The sequence below is a fragment of the Ambystoma mexicanum genome, chromosome 9 (genome assembly GCF_040938575.1).
Source record: "Ambystoma mexicanum isolate Mex_15411 chromosome 9, UKY_AmexF1_1, whole genome shotgun sequence".
NCBI classification, from domain to species: domain Eukaryota; kingdom Metazoa; phylum Chordata; class Amphibia; order Caudata; family Ambystomatidae; genus Ambystoma; species Ambystoma mexicanum.
In genome coordinates, this window is record NC_090931.1 from 1398879865 (window position 1) to 1398897559 (window position 17695).

The 17695-nt window shown below is 43.4% G+C and overlaps 1 protein-coding gene across 1 annotated transcript in view; it reads right to left on the reverse strand.

The window, feature by feature from the left end:
• Positions 1-17695, reverse strand: part of LOC138489153 (ras-related GTP-binding protein A) — a 242202-nt gene that overhangs the window by 166833 nt on the left and 57674 nt on the right. Inside the window, exon 5 of the mRNA XM_069616808.1 lies at positions 12323-12545. Within this exon, the coding sequence (XP_069472909.1) occupies positions 12323-12545 (223 nt within the window). The remainder of the gene's footprint in view (positions 1-12322; positions 12546-17695) is intronic.

Below are 17695 nucleotides of genomic sequence, written 5' to 3' on the forward strand. Positions count from 1 at the left end.
AATAATAAATACTACAAAGAAATAAATATTGAAGAAAGCTTAAGGGAAACAACTGAAATAATTCAAGAGTCATCAGAAACTGGTCAATTTGAACTTCTGGATCCTGCTGCAGTATCCACTCTTTTAGACCATTATACAATTCATCCATTGCACTCCAATGACAGCATATTTGATGCACTAGAAACTTGCCAAATGCAACAAACCAAAAGGTTCACCAATGAGCACATGGGAAAAAAATATAAAAGGATAGAAGCACGTGCTTTTCCTCTACTTTTCCTACTGGCAAAGGAGGAAGATCCGATGATAGACCCACTCCGATAACAGCATCAGAATACCGCTCATTACGAATGTATTCTGAAGATCCACATTTTGTCTAAATCTGGGAATACATATTCCACCTACTCTTTGGAAGTGAACTTGCAACCCTATGTGACGGAGTGGCACACATATTGAAATCAGGAGCCCACTTTAAAAATATGTCAGCTACGCAATTAAAGTGCAAGAAAAAAGATAAATCAAGCATAACAAATCTGTTTGCAAACTTGCATGGTACGAAAGAATACTGGTTCTGACGTCACGGAGATGTACGTTGTATGATCAGAAACCTTGGACCACCCACTTCGTTTGTTACATTAAGTTGTGCAGAATATGCATGGGAAGATTTACATAATTTCCTACGCATTTCAAACAAAAACAAAAACAACATAGATATACTAACACCTGGAGAACTTTGCTCTCTAGATCCTGTTAATGTTTCAAGATATTTCCACCATCGTTTCATTGCTATGCTACACATTACTTGTAATAAAACAGTTCCTCCCCTCGGAGAAGTGCAACACTTTTTTGGAGAAAAGAATACCAAGCCAGAGGAGCACCACATATACACATGCTTTTATGGATTAAAAAAGGTGCACCTAAATTTGGTCAGGACAGTGATGCCACTGTTTTGCAGTTCATCCAAACATATGTCACTTGTGAAATCCATTCACAAACGAGACATAGTGACCTTCATGCACAAATTGTACAATTTCAAAGACACAAATGTGGCAAATATTGTCGTCACAAATACAAAAACAAAGGGAAATACTACACCAAATGCCGCTTTGGTTTCCCTAGACCAGTTACAGAAACAGGTGAAGTGAACAACTTCATGTCTTCAGTTCGACATAGTGTTAAAGGGAAATCACCTAAGAACATGTATTATATAAAAAGAACAGAAGAATCAAAATATATCAATGATTACAATGCAATCATTGCCCTCTTATGGAATGCAAACATAGATGTGCAGTACATTGCAGACAATTCCACTGCAGTTGCACGATATGTTACAGCCTACTTAACAAAAGCAGAAAAAACAGCTTGAAGACCTCTGGAATGACCCATCATCAGACAAAAACACTATCTCAGAAATTGTACAGCCTAGGCATAAAAATGCTCTCATAGAAAAAGTGGCGCCTATGAAGCTGCAGAGAGTTTAACCAGTACTGCTGTGTATGGAAAATCTGAAAATATAGTATGGCTAAGTCTTGGTCCTGCTAAATCTAGAAAAAAAAGTTCTCAAATCATATGAGGACATAGAAACAATAGCCAAAAATGATCCCAACAGACAAGATATTTTGAAAAACAATTTACTAGACACATACTACCCAAACAGGAATACCACTTTGGAAACCATGTGTCTATACCACATAGCCCAAAACTTTGCATACAAAAATAATGTAAAACCAGATGAAAACAAAGGTAGATTTAGAGCGACAGATTGGGAAGGCAGCTTAGTGAAACTTACCAAACGAAGCTTAATCATGTGAAATTGTCATTAAAAACTCCTCAACAGAAAGAACTATATTACATGTTCCTGCTACAACTTTTTAAACCATGGAGAAAAGAAGGAGATACTAGGTAACTATGATACTAGGTTCCTGCTACAACTTTTTAAACCATGGAGAAAAGAAGGAGATACTAGGTAACCAGCAACACGAAGAAGAACTCCAGGCCCAACTAGATAAGGACACTTCTGAAAGTAGTTAACCTTCTGTAACAGGAAGCCAAGAACCACTAGGACAGCCACTAATAGCAAATGAGGCAGAATTAGCTATGAGAAGTAGAAAACACCATGTGTCACTATGAAGAAGATACAGAAGACTTAACTGTACTACAATCAAAACTTAAAGACCAGCACACCATTTTTGAAGTAACAAATGAAATTGCACATGGTGTACAACACGAAAATAAAGAATGTACCTGCCAAATTTACAAACGTATACTGCTGTACGTCAGTGGGTTTAGTATTAAAACAAATGAAAATGCTACAAATAGATGAAGTGAGCATGGCCTCCAACCTAATGTTGGCTTTGATTCACCTCAGATTGCAAGAAGTACTTAAAACAAACTACGAAGAACTCTTTGCAGGGAAACACATTGTTTTCAGAGGTCTTCTGCAATTGACACCAGTGAAATGTGAACCTATTTTTAAAACCTTAGGACACAAACTCTGCCGTAAAACTGTTGGCAGCATAGGAAATGTCAACATTTGGCAACATTTCCAATACAGAGAATTAACAGAAAACATGCGTCAATCTGCAGACCTCACTTACGTCAACATTTTAAAAAGTATTGAGTTGGTGTACCATCTCAAGAAGCACAAGCAATATTGAAAACCCAACACATCCATGCACTTTATGGCAAAAACGCATGTGCTACTGATGTTAACGCACAAAAATGTCAATTGTATGGCCTTAATGCCAACTCTTGCAAACCGTTCCAAATTCAATGAAACAATGTTAAAAAAAGAAATGCAACCAATAATTGAAATGTGCTCCACAGACAAACTGGACGTACATGGTATGACACTACCCATGTGTCAACAAGCCACAACAAGACTAAATACCTTAGAAAATTAAATCAACGCAGCTGGGTTGGAGAAAATATTAAAATGATCCTTAAACTGTACAGTAATGCTTAAACGTAACCTTGACGTGGAGCAAGGACTAGTTAATGGAGCACTGGGTACAGTTGTTGGCTTTCAAACATACCCACGGGACAACAACATTCAGTTTGTCAATATTCTCTTTGACAAACTTTCAGAAGGAAAAAGGATAGGGCGCTCAACAGCTCGATTCCTTCTCTTCAAAGACATGTATGTACGTAGAGAATAATTTTCTCTAACTCTTGCATATGCAGTCACCATTCATAAATCCCAAGGTCTAAACCTAGTCAAATCATTGATAGATATAGGAAAAACAGTCTATAAAGAAGGTATGAGCTACGTAGCACTATCACGCTTACGTACACTTGACGGTCTATTTCTAATCAACTTTGATGCAAGTAAAGTAAACGCTGATATTCCTTGCATTTTAGAATACAATAGACTACGTTCACTGTACACCACCCCCATCTGAAATCATATCCTGTTCCACAGAAAGGAAAACGTAAAAGAAAACTAATTCAAACAGAAATGCAACAGGATCTGACTGCAAATCCTTCAAAGAGAGTCAAGGCTTCATTACACGGTAGGCGGTGGACCAAGGTGCTATGAGCACCTTGGTCCATGCCGGTAAAATACCGGCAGCGCCATGGAGGAAAGGGGAATTACCGCCCTATTCCAAGGTTGGCGGGGCGGTAATTCCCCCTTCCCCCATTCCCATTTTTTGCCCCATAGGGCATAATGGGAATGGGGAAGGTGCTAATTACGGTACCGCAATTTGCAGTACCGTAATTAGCACCATGGTCCCTTTGCGGGTTGCTTTTTAACGCCTGCTAAAAAGCCGGCGTTAAAGTACCAACCCGCAAAGGGACCTCGTAGTAAGGCAGTAAGGGTTAACCGGTGACCGTTAACCCTTACCGCCTTTCCGTGTAATGAGGCCCTCAAAGAAGCTAATACTTCATCAATTACCACAACCAAAGAAGAACCTATTATTGAAAGTAACTAGGTACTTCTTCAAAGAAACACAAACTCCGAAAAAATGACATAGAATTATCTGGTCCATTCAAATTTTCAAATGTAACTGGTCTAAGTTGCTACGCAAATGTAGCAATGAATATTCCATTTCAATTGCCACCAATTGTTAAAAACATTTACTTACACAGTACAGACCAAATTGTGTTTGCAAATGTTAGTCCTTCATAGAAACGCAAAAAAACAATCCTGACAACACATAGTGTTCACGGAATAAGACAAGAATTGAACTACTGTGCTAGAATGGTGAAGTTCACTATAAACACACAAGAAGATCCACAAGAATTTCTAATGTACTTACTACAAGTACTGGAAAACAAAAACATACCTATAAATTAACCCCTTTAGTGCGAATGACTAGCTCTCTCGTCCTTGGGATTACCTCCCTGTTGCCAAGGACGAGATAGCTCGTCCTTTCAGGCACTCCGTTTTGTGCGATCCCTGTAAACTGTAATGCAACCCGACGGGCTATGTGAGGAGGAGGTCCCCCCCTCACTGCCAGGGGGCTGGATTACCTTCAGTTTCACGTCAGCGTGCGTGAAGCACGTCGGCGTGAAAGTAATTTTCACTGCAGCAGCCATTTCGGGCTACTGCAATGAAAACAGAAGCTGAGTGTTCACCTTTCTCAGTCGTCGATCTCTGGCTGTATTTCAAGCCAGAGATCGAGGCGGGTATCGTTGGAAAGGGGAGATTCTCCCCTTTCCAAGGATACCCATTGTGTGGCATTGCTGCCCGCGGATCGGGTGCAGGATCCGTGGGCAGCAATGTCACCGGATCAATGCAGATCTGTTTGTGACGTGGGGGGAGGGGGAGCTGCTTACTAGGTTAGCGGCCCCCTTCCCCCAGTGGCCCCAAAGCATGGGAGCACAGCGTCAGAGACCCCTGGGGGCAGATGATCACTGCCCCCAGGGGGTGGAAATGAAGGAAAAAAAAAAAAAAAAACGAAGGGGAGCTGGAAGGTGGTTTGGGGCCCTGGGGCCCACTAGGCCACCAGGGATAGAGGAAAAAGTGGTTCTCCCCTTTCCAAAGACACCACATATACGAGGCATTGCTGGTCACGGATCAGCGCAGAGTGCTGATCCGTGACCAGCAATCCACTAGACCACCATGGATCCGTTTGTGACTTCGGGGGAGGGGGGCTGCTTCAAGTAAGCAGCCCTCTCCCCCCTTGGCCCCCAAAGCATGGGGGCACTTATGTGTACAACCCTGGGGGCAGATGGCTGATCTGCCCCCAGGGAAGGGGGCTAAATAAAAAACAAAAGGGGAATTTTGGGTGGGAGTGGGGGGCCACCAGGGATATATTTTACAGAAAAGGGGGGTGGCCCTCTCCCCCTCACCCCAAGGGGAAATGGGGGCACCCCTTGTAGCCCTCCCTGGGGGCAGATATCTGCTCCTAGGAAGGGGCATCTGCCCCCAGGGAGGGCTGAATGAGATTCCCCCCCCCCCTGTATTTGGTGTGGGGGGGGGGGGGTAGAGGATCACCCCCCCCCCCCCATTACATTAGAAAATTACCTGGCGGTTTAGGGTGCCCCTCAGCCCGCCCTAAAGTGTAGTGTACACTTTCCTTTTTGTCTTTGTTTACGAAACTTGCCTTGGCGCAGAGGGGCACATTGGTGTGCCAATCTGGAGGCGGGGTGCCCAAACCACACAGCCGTTTGTAGGAAGCCAAGGGAGGCCTGCATGAGGTGCCCCCGCCATCCATTTGGGGTGAGAGGGGAGACGGCCCCCCAGTGGGTGGGGCAGTAAGGTTTGGGCACCCCAGGGCCAGATTGACACACCAATGTACCCCTCTGCGCCAAGGCAAGTTTTGTAAACAAAGAAAAAAATGGAAAATGGTGGAACGCTTTTTAGGGGGGGCTGTGGCTGGGAATTTTCTAATGGGATGGAGCATTGGCCCCCTCGGCCCCCGGCCGCAATGAGTGGGTGCCATGTCATGCAGCTCTCCCTGGGACCAGATATCTGCTCCTGGGAACGGACGCCTGAGCCCAGGGAGGAATGCAGGACAGCCTCCCCCCCTCCATTATCTGGCCCTGGGGAGGGCTACATGAGATGGGCCGCCCCTCCAATTTGGCCATGTCTGGATTCCCCGGCAAAGCGGCCCAGAATTTATTACCCAGAACCCCAGACAAAGTGAACATTGTGTTTTTTCCCCACCAAATATATTTTGTCGGGGATTGTGGCTAATAAAAACTGGGGCAATTTGCACAAGGCAGACCTCCGTGTTTTCCCACGGGTGTCCTCTTTTGGGAAATGCATGGGGTTCCCTGTTTTCCTTGCTGGCTTCAACACCCTAGGCCCAAATCTGTCCCGACGAAAAAGGTATCTCATGTTTGGGTGCACCTTCCGGGGGCACAAAAGGAAAAGGGTAACCCGCTGGTAACCCCAAGCCTTTCGCCACAGCAAAATTTGTTCATGTGGGCAAAGTACATATTTGGGCCTAGGGTGTCGAAGCCAGCAAGGAAAACAGGGAACCCCATGCATTTCCCAAAAGAGGACACCCGTGGGAATACAGAGGTCTGCCTTGCGCAAATTGCCCCAGTTTTTATAAGCCACAATCCCCGACAAAGTGTGATATTTGGTGGGGGAAAAAAAAAAAAAATAAAAAAAAATAAAACACACAATGTTCACTTTGTCTGGGGTTCTGGGTAATAAATCCTGGGCCGCTTCGCGCAAATCATACCTCTGCGGATTCCCATGGGTGTCCTCTTTTCGGAAATGCATGGGGTTCCCAGTTTTCCTTGGTGGCTTGGACACCCGAGGCCCATATCTGTATGGTGTGCCAGTCGGCAGAGAGGCTGAAATTCCGGTCTGAAAACAGACTTGGGGTTACTTGTGTTTTAGGCTTTCCCCTTGGCACCCAGGTAGGTGCACCCACACATGTGAGGTAACGTTTTCCTTGGGACACCTGTGGGAATGCGGGAAGGTATAACATTTGTTGTGCTCGTGTGGTTTTAATAAAGTTTTGACCCATTTGCTGGTGCCCTTTGTCACACAACCCTTTCATTTCCCAAATGTGACCTACATTTAGTCGCTGCTTTAGCCACCATACACTTTTGTAACATGCACAAGTCACCTACCCTTGAAAAGGTCTGCCTGTGCTCTTTCAAAAAATGTATGCTTGCCGTTCCTCACCACATTGGTTTTCCCCGATTTACACATGCTAAGTGCGTCTGCTCATGCCGTGAGCGTAAAACTCCTGTGTACCATGGCTCAGTTTTTGGCTTGTGGTATTGCTGGTTTTGTAAAACACTACAAAAAATGTGTGCTCTCCTAACTGCAAGAGAAGAAAAGAAAAAAAAAGAAAAAATAAAAAAATTAAAAAAAAAAAAAAAGGAGCCAAATTTGCCCGAGATAGCTCATGTAACAAAAAAGTTACAAGCCATTGAATGCCCACATTCAGAAATCACCAACAAAGGCCCTGGCAATGGGGTTGGGGGGTGAGGGGGGGGGGAATACCCATGGCAGTTAAAGGGTTACATTTTCCAGATTTCATACATGTGGAAACATACATGCACTCTCTACAACAATGTGACACGGGAATAAATCCCTAATGAGCGCTTTGTGCATGTATCCATACCTAATTGTGAATCCATTCCATTTCAACAACTTGTACAAAATGCAAACCATGGCAGATTATGTACTATCTGCAATTCAGATAATCCCTCCACCTTACTAATACAAACACATAGTAACTACGTAATACTAATGCTTCTACGTTACAATGCAGATAACACCAAAAACAACTGCAAGCTGACTGGATTCACACACGGTCAAGTGTCACTTGGTAAGAAAACCTTCACAACAATAGGTATAATCTACCACGCAGGAGCCACAACCAATGCAGGTCACTACACTGCATATATTAAAAAGAAATGTGGATGGTTCAAATGTAATGATAGTAGCATTACTCTAAAGCAGAGATTACCAGCAAATCTTACAAGCGCTTATTTAATCTTCTTAAAGCCAAAATTTAATAACTTATCTGTACTTCAACATTAACAAAAATGCAATTAAAAGACTATAAACAGTTAGAATACGCCAACAGGTATCTAACTGCTTCACAAATCTGCAACAAGCCAACAGATACTACATTAACCAGACACAACAAGTGAACACTCAAAAGGAAACAGACAAATAGTTTGTAGCATAACAAAAAAAGTTTTTTTTTTTTTTTAAACCGACAAGGATTTTTTTTTCCCCCCAGACTCAATGATTTGAAAATCAAACAGAAACTGAGCAAAATGGTTTCTAAACTAAATATGAGGGTTATAAAAAAAAAAAACTAAAATGTCTATTATGCAATGTAATAAGTCTTTATAAAATACATACACTAACATGCTCTTTTCTTTTATCACAGAAATTGAAAAAGAATATTTCCTCCAAGTACTAAGGTCATGTAAAAAATATATTGAATCTCAACAAATGAAACAGTAAGTATAAATTCAAACATTTCATACATTTTCAAATCTATACGTGTGATCTATGGCTGTAATATGGTGCAGTGGTCAGAGCCTAGAGTCTTGGGTGTATAGCCTACGGCCTACGGCCTGCAGCCATGCACCCAAGACTCTAGGTCCTAGCCACAACCACCGCAGCATATCAAACCCATGGTGGCTTAGAACTTCAGTACTTAGAACTTTGGTCTTGGGTGAATGGCCTTCGGCCGTGCATCCAAGACTATGTCCTGGACACAACCACTGCAGAATATGAAATCCATGATAGCTTATAACTTCAGTGCTTATAACTTCGGTGTTGGGTGCATGGCCTTTGGCCATGCATCCAAGACTGTAGGCCCTCCCCACAACCACCTGATAGATTGATAGTACGGGTGTATGTATTGCTGTGATATGCTGCGGTGGTTGTGGCCAGGGCCTAGAGTCTTGGGTGTATGGCCTACGGCCATGTACCCAAGACTCTAGGCCCTGGCCCAACCACTGCAGCATATTACACCCATGGTGGCTTATAACTCAGTATCACACCCATAGAAGCAAACATTTTAACTGCAGCATGTACTCAATTTTAATGTCCGCTGACAACACGCGTGTCCATAGAATAGTTTCAACTTGCCTGCGCACAGCACGGACGGAAATACCATCCTTAGGACACCTCATTTTCAGTAATTACAAACATCCCTGACAGAGCAGGCATGGCAAATACATCAGTAGCACCTCCCGCCTAAACAAATACAGTATTTCACCCACCTTACTCTCTAAACCTCCCTAAGCACTCTGGCACACCAAAACACTCCCCAAAACTGCATTTCGCCTCTGTTCGCCACCGTGCTGTCTGTGGATCCAAGATGGCAGGTGCATCCAAACAATCTGACGCACATCACGCCTCACTCCAGCCAATCGGCGGACACGTTGTGTCCGCGGTCATGACGTGAGCCCATTAGCCAATCGTTATCTTGTCCGCAGAGAGAACAGGGAAGTGTGATCGCGGAGCAGACAGATATCAATTTTTTTAGACATACTTTTTGGTCGTTTTAAAGAAAACTACTGGACGGATTGGCACCAAATTTACAAAAACACGCTTTATAGACCAAGCTCCTGCTCCGGCCACAAATTTGGTGAACATCCGTCCAGCGGTTTGGGCTGTAAGCGTGCGCAAAGTTTTTCCCCCATTCAGTCTATGTGAAAAAAAAACGTTTTGGGACTCCCCCCTATAACTTCCCCCCCCCACCCCGGACCAAACATCACCTAACTTTGCAAGAAAATTCAGAGCGGCCCATATACTTATTTTGCAAAGTTTGGTGAGGCTTCGTCCAGGGGGAGCAAAGTTATAAGCTGCCCAAAAAGTGCTCTTCCTATGGAAACAGCAACTTAACCATAACTACACAGCCACTACTAATATAATATATATATACATACATTCACACACGTTACAGATAGTAGGTACAAGTAAAATACAGTTTATAGATACATATTGCAAATTTATAGATTCAACATAACAAAAGGGTGCAGGGTAGGTGGGGAGACTATACAATTATGGGATACGAAAACGGGGAGAGAGAGCTGTACACAGAGGATGGAGGCGTAGGGGGAGTGTTAGGTGTAAATTAAGTGTAGTTACCTTTTAGTCAGTAACCATGTGATCATATGACTTCTGAATTTTTCGAAGGTTGGGCTGGTTTTGATGTCCTGTGGAAGTGTATTCCATAGATGGGCGGTCTACTGACCATGTGAAAGGGGATCACATATGCAAGGGTAAACCTTCAGGGATCCACGCTGCCTCCTTAGCCTTTTCCCCAGAGGGAGAAGTACATATGGCAAGTGGAAACTTTCAACTACTGGCTTCAGACCCCCATTGAATTTAGATGTCTAGAATTCAATTTCAGGTAACACAAAAGAATATTACAAGGACTGTGTACTTGTGAATGGTCAGGAGACCCCTGCCATTAGAGACACTGGGGCCAGCACTGCAGTGGTGGATGAAACTTTTTTCAAACCGGAGCATGTTGCTAAGGCACCCAAAAGGCCTCACTAAGCTTGCTGGAGGCCCTGTCCAAATGCTAGTTGGTCCCACTAACCCAAGGGGAGAAGTCGTTCCGTCCGGAGCTTCTCTGTCGAAGTGAATAAGTAGTTCAGCACAGCAGCAGGGCTTCACCGGGCAATTCAAAGGTCCAGGAGGTTGCAGCAAGCTTCAATCATGGTTTCTTAATCGGATGTTTCTCCCAGTGGTTGACTGCCTGTAGTCCCAAAACCCTCACCTTTTAAGAAGGTTTATTCCATTCATGCACAGCCTAGCCTGTCACTCACACAGCATGGAGGCTGTCCTAAAAGGACAGTCAGCCAATCAGGACTAGTTGAATTCAGGCATTTCTAGAGACAAGGAAAGGGGAGTTTCGGGACCCTCCCGCACATCCTGTCCTTCCAGACACACTGGAGCCAGAGGCGGGTCAGTTAACATACCATTTCCCCCCCCTAACCCCTCAACCTCCATTGGGCTTAACGGGCACACAATCCTCTCTCCCATGCCTAGTTGTGATTGGTTGAGTCCTGTCGAGCCAAGGATACCCCCTCCCCATGGGCTTTCCATGAGGTGGGGAGATTTTTGGGGAGAGTGCCGAGAGGACCTACTAAGAAATTTGCTGCCTGTGTTATTGTCTTTGTGAACACTTGTTCAATCAGTATCGTACCAAACCATCGAATCACATTACAGCAAGTCCCAGAAAATGGGAGAAATTAGAGAAAATATAGATGGGGGTTTGGGTTGAGAGGGATATGGGTGGGGGTCTCCCCCTGCATATATTTGCACTAAAGTGGGGTAAAAGAAAATAAATAAATAAAGTGTTCTGGGGCTCGCAGTAATATTTCCGAAGTTTTGAGGTAGATCCCGTCAGTCTACTTAACAGCCTCCTAGGTTCCGGCAAAGGGTTCATTTGTGACTTCAGGCCTAGTGCCCTAAATCTCACATCTCTAAACAAGGGAAGGCCTTTTAAAAGTGTAGGGCCCCATTTTAGAAGGCTGTGTATTGCGTTTTAGTCTCTTAAAAACTAAACTGTTCTCAATCTGATGTATTACTTTCCTAGGTCTTTCTTCACTTGCTTTACTATATTACAGCGTTCTATAAATCTGATCCAACAGTGTTAAAAGTAAGAGGTTGGTGTTCTGTAGCCAGAGCAGCCAAAGGTGAACGTACATAAGTTAATGTGTGTTTAGAAGTATACTTACCTGTGATGTTTCATTGATAAGGGTTTGTTCAACGCCCAATATAAAACTAACTGTATACATTTTGCCTAACTTGTATTAAGAGTGCTGTGTGTGTTTAACTGTGCCCCTCATTGCTCTCACACTTCCTAAGTCGATGCTTTGCTTTTCAGTCACACTACCCAGAGTTTGACCTCTCAAAACCTGTACAATGGGCAAATTCTGAAAATCCATCTTAACAGTAGGCGTTTACGTGTTCTCCCATAAGCAGGATGAATGCCATAGCCCTGGCAACAGCTCAGATAGTGTGGTGGCCCCCCCTTGAGGAACAAAGGTGGCAGATTGGACTTATGTGTTGCACAAGTTAGGAATAGTGGTCCACCCCATGGGACGTTTATGGTTATGAAGAGCACAATTGAGCAGTTTTAGCAATCAATTTAATGTATAGCTTCATAGCCTGGGGCACAAGGCTAGCGAATCAACCCCACTACACATCCCCTTTTTTCATGGTGCAGAAACATTCATTACTTCTGAGCGATGTGCGAAAGTGAAATGCATGCTCCAATCCTTCACTTGCATTCAAAATGAATGATTTAGTAAGTCACAAGTATACTCATGGTCGCACAGTTACACATTTGCTTTATCTATTACTTCAACCCCTCAAACGATAGTTAATAAGGGCTCTAACGCATTCAGTACTTAAGAACGAAGGTCTTACCAGATCACGTTGATCCTCCTGTACCAAATCCATCTTGTGTACCAAACAGAAGATTTTTGCATCAGGAGAATTCTGGAGGATAGCTTCCAGGCAGGATTGGTAATAGTGCATGTCTTTCTCCAGCTCACGGCTCTCCACGTCAAACACATAGATCAGGACCTCTACGTTGCGGAAGATGTTATCCCGCTGGCTTGTGAAGTAGTTCTCCATGAAGGTGTCCTGCCTGCAAAAGCGAAAGGGTGAAAAACTGTTTGGGTGGCTTCACTCTATAGACAAAGGGCAGGAAAGCTAGAAGTAAAGATGTCAAAATTACACATAAACCTGTAATCTACCTACAGATTCTTAGGGTGGCATTATTGTTAGGCAAGAATTGATGTAGTAACCCTGTGGGAGACTACACAAGCCTTGTCCTCTTGGTATTAGGTAACCCGCTTTTTGGTATAGGCCTGTACTACACAAGTTGGTAGTGTGACTGAGCAGCCAAGCCTATCTCAAGAGGGGTAAAATGTGAGCTGTAGCAATGAAATTCACAAATGCAAGTAGTCAAGTAGCACTTACTTTCAATGTTTTAGTTATAAGTAGTTATTTAATCAAATACTTCAAAACAATTTTCCATAATCAACACAAACAGGGCCTTTATCCACTTTTGCTGAAGACCTCAACATTCTGGCAGACCACACTAAAACCAAATTATTGTACTAGGTGACTTTAACTTGGGCCTTGCCGACCCCATCGATTCTGCGGCCATGATGATTGACCACGTGCTCACGAACACAGGCTTTACTCAGCACATCAACAAACACACCCACCCACACCCACACCCACTCCAAGGGTACAATCTTTGATTGGATAGCTGACTTCAATTGAGGAATTAATGTGGTATCTAACCAACCTTGCGCTTGGACTGACCACCACTTAATCACCTTCACCATCCCTGCCAAAACCATCAGCTCCACTCCAGACTTCGCACCTGCTATTCCCACACGTAATAAGTGCGAAATAACTTGTGACAAACTTCTCCCGCTCATCCTTCCAGTCCTGAATGAACAAGCATTATAAAGCACAGACCCTACGGTCCTGGTTGACACCTTCAACCGTGCTATGCAAAAAGCCCTTGACCTCATTGCCCCTCCTAAACTAAGAAAACCGAAACCACAAGCTCACCTCAACTCGTGGTTTACACTCCAATTTATTCTTCGCAAAGAAAAACGAATATCACACTGGAAGAGTAACCATACTGAAACTAATAAATCCAGCATTGTCCTAGCAACGTTAAACTATAAGGCAGCTATACTCCAGGCAAAAAAAGACACTTCTAACAAACGGATTGAACAAGCCAAATCCAATACTAAAGAACTCTTCAGAATCTTAAAAGAACTGGAAACCCCCATCATCGCTCCTGACACCTGCATCAAAGATAGCACTTGGTGCACCAATATCCAAAACGCTCTCCTTGGCAAGAATGCCACCCATCAAGTTAAAATTAACGATAAACAGACTAATCTACAATCTAGAGAATTTTATTTTATGGGGATTAGTGGGTACAACCTCTTCTGTCGGCGACCTTAAATTAATTTTAAAGCTTCTCAGCCGTGTCGCATCCGCATGGCAAATTTTTCGAGGAACCAATCCCCTGCCTACTTGGTTTGAAAACAGATCAAAGTGGTCTGCCACACAATGATTGCGCCACACAAATGTTTCAAGAATACCTTCCTTTATATTTTGCAAATTTGATCACATGCACCAACTTTTAGAGTTTCCATTTGAAGTCACAAAGCCCTCTATTTATGGTTAACACGTGTTTCGGCTACTCAAGAGCCTTTTTCAAAACAAACAAATAGGGCAATAGCGCAAAACAATCATATTCTGTGTACATTTTTGTTAAACACATTCATATATTGACCACAAAGGAAAAGAGAAATGGAGGGTTGGGTTTTAAAAATTTGTTGCACACAATTCAAAAAATAGACAAAAAGTAATAATTCAGATCAGAAAGATCGTACCCAAACAATAAAAGATAATATTGTCATTTAGTACAAATAAACATAAATCACAAACCGGAGAAAGAAAATAAAAATGAAAAACAGAAAATACAGAAACGGTGTTTTAGCATGATTTGTCATGTGTTCTAGTATAATTCACTTCTTCCACTATTTGTTCCTATAATTCACATATTAACCTCATTACAAATTCCCATTCCACCGTATTCCATGTGATAATTTACATTTAGTAACCAATATACTATTCATGGAGTTTTATAGCATCTCACATCGGACAACCTCAGACAACGCAATAAGGAAAAAATATAATTCATCTTACCCATCGTTTTTCACAAAAAAGTCCCCAGTAAATCCCTATAGTCATTGAAATATGGGATAGATTTTCAGTCTAATTGCACGTTAATCACAGTAACGTTTAGGTGTATTACTTGTATCGTCCTTGTTCGTGCACTTTTAATGTACCTCTCCTTTTGGTTTTAAACAACATCGCGTGAATAATAACGGGTCCCCTTTTGTATGTACACATGCTCAAATATTAAAAAAGAGGGGACGTGATAATGCCTCACATATAATACATTTCCCAATCATACAGATTTGTGTCCGCGATGCGTGCTCCACATTGTCCATTGGACTGTCAACGATCCATGTATCCCTCCGCGTTAATTTTAGTGCCACGGTGCAGGCATAGAAAAACGTCTCCTTTTCCCAGCTCTATGGCCCACAATGTCTGCTTACCTTGAGCGCTTCCAATCCAGATTCCTTGCCACGGCCTTGCACTGCAATGAGCCGCTGTGCGGGTCTTCAATGTATTCTAGTGTTGTCATGGTTTCTGCTACAGTCCCTTCTCAGTTTCTACTCATTTTTACAGGGTGGCCATATTGGAATGGTGTAAATTACGAGACCATGCATTATAATCACAGTGGTATTTCTTGATTGTGGCAATGTATATATATGCCTGGCCCTTGTATATAACAATTTATTACAGTTTTGGCATTATCAATAACTTTTTGAATGTAAAGTGCTTTTATATATTCTTTTTCGTACAAAAGTGTTATTTAAATACCTACTTCATACAATAACCAGTGACCATATATATCTTTCATTCATTTAAACATACCCCCTCACGGATAACATTATATTATGTGTTAGTGCCAGATGTACCATGCTTAAACCTACATTTAGTTTAAATTAGCATCCGTTCATGGGCACACTGCCCCAAAATTACAATGTCACTTATACAGATTCGGCTTTCAGATTACCAAACACTCTTTTTCTGAACATGGTGATTTAACCACCAGGTCATAACTCTGTTAGTGTTCATCAATATGCAATTAGCCCTTCCCACTTTTCACCAGAATAACAAAAATACAGTGTTACACATTTTCCCTTTCAGTAATAGGTTCATAAGAAATTTCCCATAATCGACAATCTAACTTGCAACCTAACTCTCTCCCAGATTCTTTGACTCCGTTCAGCTTCTCACCCCTATCTATCACTGAAGTGGAAAATATTATCAATAGCCTTAAACCCTCCAACTGCCAAGGGGACCTCTGCCCAACGCCCATCATCAAGGAAGCTGCCCACGAGCTAGCTCCCTTCATTGCCACTCTCCAACTCCTCCTTCAGTACGGGGATCGTACCGGACAATTTGAAGGATGCCAAGGTTATCCCACTTCTTAAAACTTTGGATGACAATATACATACGAACTGCATACCTACAGATTCAACACTACCTTGAATCTAATAAACTCCTGGGTCTAAGGCAATCTGGGTTTCGGCCGCGACACAGAACCGAAACTGCCCCCATCAACCTCAAAACTCAGATCGAAGATTTAAGAGACAAGGGTAAACTTGCTCTACTACTTCTTCTCGATCTCTCTGCAGCTTTTGATCTAGTCAATCATCAAATACTGTGTCGACACCTTAAACTAGCTGCTCATTTTTCAGATAAAGCCACTGCCTGGATCAGTTCATTCCTGGACAACAGATCGATGCGCATCACCCTCACCCGTCATCTGTGGGGTACCACAAGGTTCTTGTGCATCTCCCACGTTGTACAACGTTGTCACAAAACCACTATTTGATATTTTGGACTATCTGGGTGTCACATATACCAATTATCCTGACGACACCCAGATACTCATTCCAATCTCAGGCGATTATGCCTCCGACTCTCTCTCAGTGAATACCATCTACCAAGTCATCCAAGCCTGGATGGAGAAGCACGGACTCTGTCTGAATCACGAGAAGACAGAGCTCCTTCTCGGCTCTCCTCAAAAAATATCCAAACTGGCCCCTGCATTCCAATCCATCATCGACGGTAACACAATCAAAGCCTCTAAGGACACTAAAACGCTAGGGATTTACATCGACTCTACTCTCTCCTTGGTCAGACAAACCAATGCAGTCTCCTCATCAGCGGCATACACTTGTAAGCTCATTACAGCCAGCCGCCCCGTCCAACTAACTGTCACAGTTGCCAGGACGCTGGTGTTGTCAAAAATGTACTACTGTAATGCCCTTTATTTGGGCAACCAACCGATGTAACCTAAACATGCTACAAATCATCCAAAATAATGCCAGTAGAGAAGCACTCAACATCCCTAGGAACCAACACATTTCAGATCACAGACGTAATCTACGCTGGCCATCGGTCCCTCAAGGAATCACACTGAAAACACTTGCCCTCACCCACAAGTGCCTTTCCAACCAAGCACCCGTCATGATGCCTACCCCAGGGAACCCAGACCACGTCCAGCAACCCCGGAAGCATGCATCAAGTTATCCCAAGCAAGCCCAACAACCCCTGCTAGGGGCTATTTGGGTGTAGTCCTGGCGCCTATGGTGCCAGGCTCATATGGAGTGTCAGTCCTGGCGCCATGGGCGCCAGGCTCATAGATTAAAACTTACCTGATGCAGACCATGCTGCAAGAGCTCCAAGCCAAAAGAGGCTTGGAAGGGACTACTTTACTTAGGGACTATTTTTTTACTCGGGCGGGGCTGGGGAGGAATACTTAGCTGGGACTACTTTGGAGGTTATTTAAACCACGCCCGAAGAGCAGCACACGCTTCGCGTTATTCTGCATCCAGCAGCATAACGCTCACCATGCCTGCAAGTCTGCATTCAGCCTTCTGCCACGCCCGCCTCGAGTTTGGAGCTGCTAGAAAAAGGGAGAAAGAAGGAGAAAAGGTTAGAACAAGAGCAATACCTTTAATCTTTACCTGAATTCCCGATCCATCGCGCTTTCGTGCTGGAAGAAAGATGTTCTTTTATGCGCGTCGCCTCGCCTGCTGCAGCGCCGCGCTGAACTCACCGGCCTTCGCAGCATCTTCACATTCCACCGCATCCTCCCGCATGTTCCCGCCACACTCC